This window comes from Marmota monax, unplaced genomic scaffold, assembly GCF_021218885.2.
Source record: "Marmota monax isolate L192 unplaced genomic scaffold, Marmota_monax_Labrador192_F-V1.1 WCK01_AAM20220418_F8-fsc00038, whole genome shotgun sequence".
Lineage (NCBI taxonomy): Eukaryota > Metazoa > Chordata > Mammalia > Rodentia > Sciuridae > Marmota > Marmota monax.
The window spans coordinates 5,967,532-5,980,037 of NW_026692498.1; the positions used below are offsets into that span (position 1 = coordinate 5,967,532).

Sequence of the window (12,506 nt, forward strand, 5' to 3'; positions counted from 1 at the left end):
TTACTCAGCTGTCTGTCCCTACAACAAATATCTGAGGTGATCTACTTCTGAAGAGGAGAGGTTTATTTTGGCTCCCAGTTTTGGAGGTTCCAGTCCACGGTCGATGGCTTGGTTGCTTGGGGCCTCTGAGGGGACAGCACATCACAGTGAGCACACGTGGCAGAGCAGAACCTGCTCACCCGTGGCCGGGAAGCAGAACAGAAAGGAAGAGATCAGAGTCCACAGTCCTCTCTCAGGGCATGCCCCAGTGACCCGAAGCCCTCCCAGAAGACCCCACCTTCTAAAGCCTACCCCCTCCTCAGTCGCACCCTGAGGATCAAACTTTTTTTTTTTTTAAACTGGGAATTGAACCCAGAGCTTCTCTAGCAGTGGCCACATTCCCAGCCATTTTTATTTTATTTTGAAACAGGGTCTCACTAAGTTGCCCAGGCTGGCCTTGAACTTGTGATCCTCCTGCCTCAGCCTCCTAAACAGCTGGGGCTACAGAGGGCACCGCCCTGTCTGGCTGGATCAAACCTTTAACATGTGGGCCTTCGGAGGACATCCAAGGTCCAGCTACAGTGGTCACCTGAGAGGAGTCCTGTGGTGTGTCCCCTGGAGGAGGGCCTGCCAAGCGCTGTGGAACTGAGGGGTTTCCAGCTGCAGATGGGCAGCTGACCTCATCCCCGGCTGCAGTCTGGGGCCTTGCTGCCTGGGCTGGGCCTGGTGGCTGGGCCGCAGCCGCTCCAGGAACCAAGCCTCCTGTCTTCTGAAAGAGCCATCGTGTGGTGGTCAGGAGCAGGGTGCAGGATTCCGATGACGGGGGCGTGCCCCGCGCATGCCACTGACCCGTCCTGCCAGCGTCAGTTCCTCAGCTGCAGACCTGGGAGCAGCAGGCTGCTGTGGCACAGGGGCTGCAGTGCAGAGTCAGTGGATGCAGAGGGCTCTGGGGACCACAATCGGGGCCGCCGTCACTGTTGCCCACTGGGGACGGGAGAGTCCTGGCTGTGTGATGGGGAGGAGCATCTGGGCTTCTGATCCCGACCAACCTGGCTTCTGTTGGCGGCCCTGTCCCTCATCCCCCCACCTGGGCACCTGCCATGAGGCTCTGGACTCCCCAGGCGGCCATGGCTTGGGTCCACTTGATGGCGGGACTCCCAACCCTGACCCCCGGGATTTCCTCCTCCTCAGGCTGCACCGCTAGTCCACATGCCAAGCAGTTTTCTCATCTCATTTCTCGCCTCCATCGTCTGCTGCTGTCAGCTCTCCTGCTCTGTGTGTTTGTGGTTTTGCTCTTTAAAAGGGAAACCCGTACTGATGTTTTAGTGGGATTTCAGAAGGGAATAGAAATAAACCCGGGTGTTTGATCCACTACATTTCACTGGATCCATTTAGTGTTTCATTAAAAAAGAAGAAGAGTCCATTGATCCTAGTGTCCTCCAGCTCTCCCCTGCATTTCTCTGCTTTTCAGACTTTCTGGAAGTGTTCGTCCAAACTGGGGCATTAGACCAGGCAGAGCCTGCCTTAGCTGCCAGCTCACTGACACCCTCACCTTTCCCTGCACCCCCCTCTCAGCTCTGCTCAGGCCCCCAGGGAGCCCTGTGTGCGGGACCTGTGCTGTTTTCCTGTTCCTTTTCAGAGGTCTGCTGTGCCCCCGCTCATGGGCTCTCACCCCCAGGCAGCACTTGCTGTCATCTCTCACTGGGGGACTGGGGACAGTTCTCCTGGGCATAAGGCCTGTGGTCCCCCAGCTCAAAGCTGTCTCTGCTCTGCCCGGTTTGGCCGCTGCACCCTGCTGTTGAGGGCACACCCAAGCTCCTTGCCCTTGACCTGGAGCCCAGGTGTCTCCAGGGGGGTCCTTCCCAGCGCCTGCCGTGCCTTGCTGGGACACTGGCCGGGCTCGTTGCTCTGCCACCCCCACACCTGAGCCGCCTCCTCCACCTGCCCCCCTTCTTTGGACATCCCTTCCGCCTCCTTTAAGATCCGTCCCTGGCGGGCGCCTTTGCCTCCAGAGGCTCAGCCCTGCTCGGAGCCCGCCTGCTGGACACGCTGCCCTTGTTCACTTCTCCCTGCCTCCCCCTCGCCTTTGTCGCCTTGGTCTTTGATTGCAGACCTGAGTAGCCACGAGCTCTGAAACCAGCACTGTGGCCTGCAGCGGATGAGCAGAGAGAGACACTTGTGCCACTGAGGTTTTCCCGGCCGAGTGGCAGTGGCCGGGGGAACTGGGTGCAGTGGGTTTCTAAGGCCACCGCAGCAGGGCAAAGGCCCGACACTGGATGTCTTCAGCAACAGGGATTTCCGCCTCCCGCTCTGGAACCTTGAAGTTCACGTCCCAGGCGTCCGCAGGCCTCTAGGGGAGACCTTCCTAGGCTCAGCCTCCCTGCGCTTCTCTCCATGGTCTCCCCACACCTTCACGTTGTGCGTCACTGTGTCTGAATGTCCCCCTTTGATCAGGACACTGAGCATGTTGGATTAGGGCTCACCCTAGTAACCCCCCTTTCACTTGACTACCTTGGCTTCACCTTTTCCAAATAAGGTCACATCCTGAGGTTCTGGGACCAGAACTTCAGCGTTTCTTTTGAGAGTACACAGTTCAACAACACTAGGCGACGACACCCTCTTGCCCCCAGCTCACCACCCCCAAAGCCCCTGGGCTTCTGAGCGCCCACTCTAGTCTAGCCAGGCCCCTTGGTCTTGGTCTTGGATTGAGGGGCGAGGAGCAAGCAAGTGGGCAGAGGCTCTGGGACCCTAGCCAACTTGGGTGACGAAGCATTCCTGACCGCCTGCAGGCACTGCCCTGTCCAGTGTCGCACTCCCTGCAAAGCACAGCCCAGGGGTGTATACACCTGGCACATGAGTGCCCCAGCTTTGTCACCCCACTCAGCCCCGAGCCTCGGCCGTCCTGGTGCCCACCCTCCCAGCTGCTTTGACAGGATGCCATATGAGCTTGTGTATCTCCCACAGTCTGGACACTGGGAAACCCAAGACCAAGGTTTCTACATGTAAATTTGGGGAGAGACAAACATTCTTTGCTGATTCTGCCCTTTTGACCCTCCTTGTGTGCTGTCACCAGCACTTTGGGCTCTAACTTTGTGTGTAGGGGACACTCACATGTCTGTTAACTCATTGTGCTGACTGAAGCAGGTGGCTGGGGAGGCTGGGTGTCCAGGAAGGCGTTCCTGAGCTGAGTCTTAAAGGGTGTGGGCCAGCTAGGGCAAGTGATCCCTTCCCTGAGAGCCTTCCCCCAGTGGTCAAGTGCCAGCACTAAGAGAAATACTGTCTTCCCTCTGTCCCTGAGGCCACACCTGTGTCCTGGCTGGAAGTTATCCGTGACAGCTCCTTGCACCAGGGGGCAGTGTTGGCCCTAGATCCTCACTGCCTCCAGTGAGGCTGGGAGCAGCCACCTCCAACTGGCTGGCCCTGTCCTTCCTGCCACTCCCTGGGGACCTCAGGAGGCCCCTTTGTCCCTTAGTGCACAGACCCACACAGTGCCAGCTGCTCAGGCTACCTTCCCCTGGGTCACAGCCTTTGAGTGGAGGGTCGCTGGGCGCTGTGGCACTGCAGGGAGCCTGGTGATCACAGTGGCTGGAGGCTGGGGACAGCCCTGGAGCACAAGACCGCTGAGAAGCCTCAGCTGGCGCTTGCATGCTGTGTCCCGTCGCCTTTGGTTTTCTCTGCTGTCTCTGTCACCTGCATTGTTCTTCGTGCCCTCCCTGAGGTTCCTACTACCCAGAAATCTCAGCCTCAGTCCTTCCCCCTCAGGCTCTTTGATATCAGTCTGTGCCGCCTGAAAGCCAGGCACATCCTCCTCTCATCTGTCCCTGCTGGCTGCCAGCCCCTGGGCCCCCCGGAGGACATGTTTAGGTCAGTGTGGAGCAACCTGGAGAGAGCAGCCCATCCATCAGAGGCCACTGCCGCCACCCCGAGTCCCCTGCCAAGACTTTCTGGTTCTGCATAGGCTGGCGGCAGCCCAGGCTGGGCCAGAGGGCTGGGGTGCTGGGGCTGGCGGGAGGGAGCTGGGGAGGGGCTTGTGGATTAATTAGGATATTGTGGGGCCTGTCTCCGAGCCACCCCTCCTCTCACCCTGCTGCTGTGCACCTCTGAGATGGTCTGCCATGGCAGCAGGGACTCCTGGCCTTTCAGAACCCCCACGCCACCAGCTGCCCCTGGCAGGACCTCGCCTTTGCCATCCGTGACCTCCTGCCCCCTGCTGCCCTCTGAGGCTGCAGGAGATGCTACATGACAGTGGGTATTAAGGGCCAAAGTGATGTGGATCCTAGGAGGACATGACAGGGCCTGCCCCTTGGCTACAGCAGCTGTTGGGGGCCGTCAGTGTTCTGCTCCGCACAGTAGCCATGTTGTCTGGACCAAAATGGCCCCGACTGTGGGATTTCGTGCTGCTTCTGGTTGCAAGAGGCAGCCTGGGAGATGTAGTGTAGGTCTGCAGTAGCAGAGTTTCTGGGGACATTTGGAGATTTATTGGGCAAGTTGTAACTGCCCTGGCTTATCTGGGATGCGCAGCTGCCAGCACTGCCTGGCGGGTCTCAGGTAGCAGCACAGCCACTGGTGGCCTGCAGGAGTTCAGGCGGTTTTTATTAGAAGAAGGATTTTGGTTTTGCTTTTTTTGGTGTCCGTGTGCTGCCACACTGTGCTTCTGCTGCAAGCCACAGCCTGGTCCTGTAGTCAGTGAAGACTCTAGTCCTTAACAGCGCCCCTGCTCGGGAGGGGGCAGGAGCTGGGCTCAAACCTGACTCTGCTGATGACCTTGGCCACATTGCTCAGTCTCCCGGAAGCCGGGAGCCACCCTTAGGGGCGGCAGGAGAAGCACCAGATGCTCCTTGCTTTGCTGTGGCTCGTTCTTGCTTGCAAGGAGTTACTTATGCGTCCCAGTGACCTCACGATTGCCCTGTCTCTAATGCACACTCTGAGGCCCAGGGACAGGCCCAGGGACAGCTGACAGGCCTCCCTGGCTGTTGGTGCTCTGGAGAGGAGCCGGCAGCGGGATCTTTGGATCTTACCGCCCCCTCATCGCTGCAGCCAGGAAAGGGAGGTTTTTCCTTTTGGGTATCACCAGTAGCAAGCAAGACAGTGTGGTGTCCCCCAAGGCAAGTGACCTGAGCCAATTGCTGTGCTAGTGGGACCCAAAAGTGTCTGTCCTGCCATGCTCTGACAGCAGGTTGCAGGCCAGTGCAAGGAGGCTGGTCACACAAGCGGGCAGGGGAAACTCTGGGTCAGCTGCTGCTCCTGAGGACGAGGGCTGACTAAGATGCCCGCTCCGCTCCGTAAATGAGGCCTCTACGTCCTCAGGCAGATTCTCGGCCAGACCTGTCAACCTCGAGGGCCTCTTCCCAACCTTCCACCAACCGCCTACTCCAAATGCAGGGCACGGGGGAGGGGGGGGGGCGTTGCTCCCTGTGTCCACATGTCCCTGTTGTGTGCCTTCATGGGGGGGGGGGGTGACAGGATGCACCTGGCACAGTGACAACCTGAAAAGGCCATGTCTGAAAGTGCCTTCTGGGAAGTGCCATCGTGAGGAAGGAGGCTGGTCACACAGGATTCTGGGGCTTGGTCTCAGACAGGCTGAGGGTGGGGTCTCTCTTAATGCCAGAGGCAGGCGTCTGGGAGCAGGAGGGCTTTTGGTTGCCCGAGGCCTCTCACTGTCCTCTGCTTCCGCCTCAGCACTCTGCTCTCCCTTGGGCTCACAGAGCCTCCAACCTGTGGCTCCTGTGTCCACCCCAGCCCTGTGCAGCAGCCTCTTCCCGCGTCAGCTCTGGGAGGTGGGGTGAGATTTGGGGGCAGTGGGACTCTGCCCACTGGGCTCCTCCTGCACACTGTCCCAGTCCCCATGCCTCAGATGAGCCTCTGGTGACAGCTGCCAGGAGCCTGTATCCGCATGGGCGCTGCAGTGTGGCCCCCAGCTGCCCCGGGCAGGCTTTCTTCAGTGGACATGGATGCCGGAACAGCCTCGGAGTCAGGCCAGGTCTGCAGAGCAGCGGTATTCAGCCAAGGAGAAGCAGGTTGACCATTTTATAGAAAGGGTGGGATGTTCTGGGAATGAGGTAGATTTTCATTTATCTTTGTGTCTCTGATGCCTCTTCCTGTGCTTGGTCCTGAGTGAGGGTGGAGGGACAGGGTGGTGATAGGCCCTACAACTGTGGCAGCGAACTTAACTCTGGCCGTGTCCAGGTTCAGGGGGTCCCGCAGCCCTTGCTCTTCACCACCCCGTCCCGAGCTGCTCTGCGAGGCCCGCTCTGCCTGTAGGTTGACATTTCTGTGCCTTTAACCTTCTGTGGCAGCATGTCCTAAATCTACCACAGAGCTCTGCTCTGCCTTGGCCTTGGACTCCCTCCCTTAGAATCCTGCCCATCCGGGGGATGGCGGGGGCAGGCTTTGGGCTGTCTGGTGTGGGACCCACCTCCCTGTCTCCCCTTCCCTCCCATCCGGCCTCTGGGCCTCAGGAGGTGGTACCCCTTCTCCTGATTTCTGCTTTGGCCACAGCCCAGGGCTCCTGCAGCCCAGTGCCAAAGAACTTTGTATCCTGGGGCCAGTGACCCCAGGCAGAGCAGCAGCTGGCTGTGACTTCTCTGCCACGTCCTCTGTGCTGAAAGCCAGATGCTTGACTGGTGTAGGGTGAGTGCTCCAGGACGGGTGTGGCCCTATACACCTGACTCCAGCTTCGGGGGAAGTTTCTGCATGTGGCAGAGTGCAGTATGTGCCCAGACCTGTGGGAGAGGTTTGCGGCCGGCCGGCAGGCTGGCTCCTGCTACCTTCAGGGCTGGGGGCTTTGGTGGTTGGGGGAGGCAGGACAGCTGTGCATGGGGGGTGGTCAGGTGAGCCTTGCAGAGCTGGGTGGAGGTGAATGGGATTCTTTTCCATCTCTGCATTCTTCTGGGAGGAGGGGGAAAGAGAGTGACAGGCTGGCATTTGTCCCCTGAGGCCTGGCCCTTCAGGTGTACTGTCTCAGTTGACCCCCAGGGTGACCTGCTCTGGTTGGAGTGGCAGTACCAAGTTTACTGATAAGGAAACTGGGCCTCAGGTGCTAAACCTCAGAGCTGGGGAGGAAAGCTGGGCCCCTGCCCACAGGGAGGGGCTGTCCCTGGGCCACTGCTCCTGCCTGGACTTCAGTGGACGGGCCCTGCTTCCATCCTGCCTCTGCCCAGTGTGCGGCAGGCGGAGCTCCCTCACCCAGAGGCTGGTAGCTCAGGTCTCAAGTCCAGGCCTGCTTTGGATGCCCTCTGCAGGGATATGAGGACCCAAAGGGGTGTTCTTACTCCCCACTGTCCACGGCCCCGGGTGCCTCATGGATCGGGACTGCCGTGGCACTCCTGGCCTGCCGAGAGCCTTCACCAGGCTCCTGAGCCAAACCGTGTGTGAGAGGGCCTGCAGGGTGCGGGGAGGGACAGTGCAGCCCTCTGTCCTGACTGTCAGATTAGTGATCACTCGGTGACACTGCGGGGGCAGGGGTGGGCCTTCCAGAGCTGCGGAGGGTACTGGCCTTTGGTGGAATATCTACTGAACTGCTTTCTGTATCTGGAAAAGCAAGTGGGGAGCATGTGTGGTGGGGAGGCACGACCTACTGACCCCCAATTCAACCAGAGTCAGGGAGCCAGCTTGCCTGCAGACGGGGCAGGCTCAGCCGGGGCAGCCCGTGGAAAGGGGAAGTGTGCCTGCTGCCGGGTCCTCTCACCAGGGACTAAGGTCTCCCCTTGGCCTTTTTCTGCAAAGGTCCCCCGTCCCCCGGGAAATGTTTTCACACCATAGATACTGCATCTCCAGTGGGGAAGAATATGGGAATTCTCCACGTGGCAATATGGGAAAGCACCCAGAGGGGTACACGAGCTCTGCTCGAGCGGAGCCTGTGGGAGCCAGCGGGACTGCGGCGTGGGCCGCGTGGAGGGCGCCTCCGGGTCATGGCACTCGGTTGTTCTCTCGGCTTCTTATTGCATCACAAGCATCTCCCACGTCATCAGAATGGAGCCCACGCGTCACTGTCATTGATGCATACTGTCCGAGCAGCGTCCTGGTGTTGGAGCTCTGTGAATTCTGCTGTCTTGAGCATCTTTGTGCACACTTCTTGGTTCCCGTTTTAGACTGATTCCTTGATTCGGATTCCTAGGATGGCTAAGACTGGGCCGGGGAGCATAAACATCTCAAAGGCTCCCAATCACCTTGCACAGGGCTCCGGTGAAGCTGCCCTGATGACCACGGAGCTGCAGGTCTGCTTTGTGCCTTACCCGAGCTGAATGACACTGTTTATGCTGTGTTGCTAACACCAAAGGGCGGCCCCTCAGTGTTTTATTTGAATGGCTTGATGTCTGGTGAGGGGGAGCCCTGCAGTTACTGTTTTGTGGTCCTGCTTGTCCAAAGGAGCACTGTGCTTCCCTTTTTTTTAGGGGGAGAGGGGTAAGCGGGGATTGAACTCAGCGGGCATTTGACCACTGAGCACATCCCCAGCCCTATTTTGTATTTATTTAGAGATGTGGTCTTGCTGAGTTGCTTAGGGCCTCACTTTTGCTGAGGCTGGTTTTGATCTCGAAATCCACCTGCCTCAGCCTCCAGAGCCACTGGGACCTGTGCCTCTTGGCTTTGTGCTGTGCAGTGGTTCACTCACTCCTCCTGGCCCCTCCTGGTCCTGGGCAGAGTTGCATTTGGTTCCCCAGGACAAGGGTGAGACTTGCACCCTGTGCCCGTGTCCAGTGTGTGTCTCACGCTGCCAGTACCACCTGCTTCCAGCAAGGAAAGGGTTCTGGCGGCTCTGATCACCCACCCAGAGTGGAGCTCCATGGACTGAGGCTGTCTGCACAGGGGGCCATGACAGGCACTGATGTCACATGCGCTCAGCCCAGAGCAGGGCACAGGGCTGCATGTCTCTGTCCCAAGCTCCCAGCTAGCCCGAGGCCCACTCCTCCCGTGGGATCAGCTCCAGGCCTGGGTTTCACTTGTTACTTTGAAATGATTTCAGAATTAGCATCAAGTAGTCCAAAGAATCCTCTCCAACCTCTCACCCCAGTCCCCAGTACTGCTGCTTCCTTTGTTGTCCCCCTGTGTCTCCTGATCCATTGGAGTGTAAATTGCAGACGTGGGGCCACTGGCCCTGAGGACTTCAGCGCTGTCTCGCGTGTGTTCAGATGAGGTGTCCTCTCCCTGAGCACAGTCAGACCCGGGGGTGAGATCAGGCAGCGAACATCGACCCGGTGCTATTTGATCTGCAGACCTTATTTAAACTTCGTCAGTGTCCCCGACAGCGTCAGCGGTCCAGGGTCCAGCTCACACGTGCATTTACTCGCCCTTTTGGCCTCCTGTCATCTGAAACCATTCTCGACTCTTTCGTGCCCCTTGACATGTTTGAAGAGCGTGAGCCAGTTATCTCGTGGGGTTCTCCTAGTCTGGATTTGCCTGTCTTCCACGAGATCCGGGCTGTGCACGGGAGGCAGGAACCCAGGGGACGCCGTGTCTGTGGCGGGCACCTCAGGAGGTGCGTGGTACTAGCTTGGTGTGGGTGATGTGGACCTTTGTCTCATGTTGACGTGGCGCCTGTTGGGCTTCTCCACTGCACATGGCTGTCCTCCCTCACCGTGGTTCAGTGACGTGTGGTCAGTTGTGTTCCAAAAATATCAAATGGAAAACTACCAAAATAAACAAGCCCAAGTTTTAGATGGTGGCTGTTCGGGGCAATGAGACGAAATCCTACGCCATCCTGCTTCCTCCCGAGCTGCCAGTCAGCCTTGGTCAGCAGACCGGCCTGTCACTCGGCAGCATGGCCGCCATCAGGTGGACTGCTCTGGTGGCAGTGCATGGGGCCTGTGTTCAAGTCACGGCCCCAAATGCGAGGGTAGGCGGTGCCAGCAGTTCAGATGTGCCAGAGAAGCCATTTCACTTCCTTTGAGTGAAAAGGCAGAAATTCTCAAGGTATTAGGAAAGAAAACCACGGTGACGTTGTCGAGACCTGCCGTGAGATGCGCAGAGACCACGATCACACAACTTACTGAGCATGTCATGGTTGTTCTGCGAGATCATCAGGAGCCTGTTATACCCATTAAGCTTCCTCATAGGTTAGCACGGAAGGAGAGGCGTGGGGGGTCTGCGGTGTCAGATAGGCTCGGGGTCTTGCACCACCCCCTCAGTTAAAGGGGACTTCTTTAATGAGGACAAGGTGTAGAAATCACTGTTGTCCTCTATTTTTGAAAGACGAGGAGCGTGGAGCCCAGCAAGGGACCTTATCTGTGTTAGTGTGGCTGGGTCTGATGCGGAGGCCCTTCCAAAGCCAGCGCTGCCCTCCGCAGCCTGTCCCCTGCTGCTCGGAGCCATGGCCCACCCCCACCCCCAGAGCACCTGCTCCTGCCTCCTCCTCTTCTCGTCTCGGGTGGCCCCTCTGTCTTCTTGTTGGAGTCTCCTCCTGGTCCAGACTCAACCTTGGTGCGCTCCAGGGAGCATGCAGGCCTGGAAAAACCCAGTGACGCTGTTGGAACACGTTCGCTCCTAGGCCTCCACACCACCCTGTCCATGGTGCCAGGCTTTCCTCCGTGGCTCCTCCCTCTGTGTCCCCCGCCCCACCTGCCCATCTCTAGTCGTCCTGTAGTGGGAACGGTCTCCTCGCCTGCACAGGCCAGGTCTCTTCCTTTCTTGGATGCTGGTGGACCTCCGTGAAATGACCTGCTGTACCCCAGACATCTCCCTGACCCCACGGCAGCCCCCGCGGCTCCTCCCCCGTCAGGGGCTCTGTGTCTCTCGCCTCAGCCTCTGCAAAGTCAGTCCCTGTGCTGCCTGTCCACAGAGAGCAGTTCCAAACCTGTCAGCTCCCCTCCCTGCCGCCCAAGAGAGGCCTGGATGTCTGGCCCTGGGCCCCGGCCTCTCCTTGCTCCCAACCCTCCGTCTCTCTGGAATGCGTCAGACTTGTCCCCTCATGGTCTTGGCAAATTGCAGTCTCCACAGACCTGTGCGTGGCTGCCTCCTGCACTGCCCTGAGGCCTTGCACTGGGCCTGGCGGTCAGTGGCTGTCCTCCGCTCCTGTCTGTAGGTCTCTTTTGCAGACTTCTCCCTCCCTCCCTCCCTCCCTCCCTTTGGACACAATGTCTTTATTTTATCTTTATGTGGTGCCAAGGATGGAACCTCACTGCTAGGCGAGCCCCCCACTGGGCCCCAGCCCCGCCCCCACAGACTTCTTTCTTAATGTCCTACTTTCCTTTCCATTCTGTCTGTATTTCTCTTCCTCTCCGTATTGGTGGCCATCACATGACACTAGGGTTTTTACCATATTTGTTTTACTTATTGAATCTGTGTTTAAGTTCCTTACTTAAAATGAAATGGCTGAGTCAAGCGTTTCCAACTTTTTCGAAGAAATGACTCACACAGGTAGATAAGGGCCATCAGGGTGGGGCCGTGCAGGTGGCCCCTGCTGTCCTTTCAGACTTGCTTGGAGCTGGGTTTCCCTCCTTTATAAAATTGAGGAGTCAACCTCTGAGCTTCACCTGTCGGGATGTCAGCTTTCCTCACTTGATGAAAAACGTTTTTATTGTGCTGGACACAGTGGCGCACACCTGTGATCTCAGCAGCTTGGGAGGCCGAGGCAGGAGCATTGCGAATTCAAAGCCAGCCTCAGCAACTTAGTGAGGCCCTAAGTAACTCAGTGAGACCCTGTCTCTAAATAAAATGCAAAATAGGGCTGGGGGTGTGGCTCAGTGATTGAGTGCCCCCGAGTTTAATCCCCGGTACTCCCCCCAACCCCCAAAAAAAGAAAAAAAAAAGGTCTGATGTGGTGTAACATGTATCACATGACTTTTATCATCTGAACCTTTTCTAAGTGCCCTGTTCGGTGGCATCAGTTATATGCATGTTGTTATGTGACTGTCACCACCATCTACCCACAGAACATTTTTCATTTTGCAAATCTGAAACTGTGTCCCCTTAGAACACCAAGTCCCCTGTCCACCCCAACCCCAGAAGCCACCATTCTACTTTGTCTCCATGGGTGTGACCACTTGAGGGATGGCCTGTAGTAGAGTCCTGTGGCATTTGTCTTTCTGTGATTGGCGTATTTTACCTGCCCTCGGTGATTTTTTTCTTTTAAATATTTTTATTTATGTATTTTTAAAAATTGTTATATTTAGCCAGGCACAGTGGTGGATGTCTGTAATCCCAGGGACTTGGGAGGGCGAAGCAGGAAGATTGCAAGTTGGAGGCCAGCTTGAGCAATTTAGCATGTCTCAAAATATAAAATAAAATGGGCCAGGGATGGAGCTCTGTGATGGAGCACCCCTGGGTTCAATCCCTAGTATTACACACAAAAAATTAATTATCACATTTATTTATTTATTTTTGTGTCTTCATACATGTACTTTGGATAATAATGATCATCACATTCCACCATCATTAATAACCTCACGTCCCCTCCCTTCCCCACCTCTCTGCCCTATATAGAGTTTGTCTATTTCTCCCATGCTCCCCCTCCCTATCCCACTATGGATCAGCCTCCTTTTATCAAAGAAAACATTCGGCATTTGGTTTTTTGGGATTGGTTAACTTCACTT

At 57.1% G+C, this 12,506-nt stretch overlaps 1 protein-coding gene across 6 annotated transcripts in view; it reads left to right on the top strand.

The window, feature by feature from the left end:
• The window catches only part of Pc (pyruvate carboxylase), a 105,317-nt gene that overhangs the window by 65,947 nt on the left and 26,864 nt on the right, over window positions 1-12,506 (top strand). The window contains exon 1 of one of the 6 annotated variants that reach the window (XM_046445124.2): window positions 6,531-6,609. The exons of the other annotated variants lie outside the window; for them this stretch is intronic. Within the exon in view, the coding sequence (XP_046301080.1) occupies window positions 6,592-6,609 (18 nt within the window). The 5' untranslated portion in view covers window positions 6,531-6,591. Of the gene's footprint in view, window positions 1-6,530; window positions 6,610-12,506 lie in introns of those variants that run through there. 6 annotated transcript variants of the gene reach the window in all.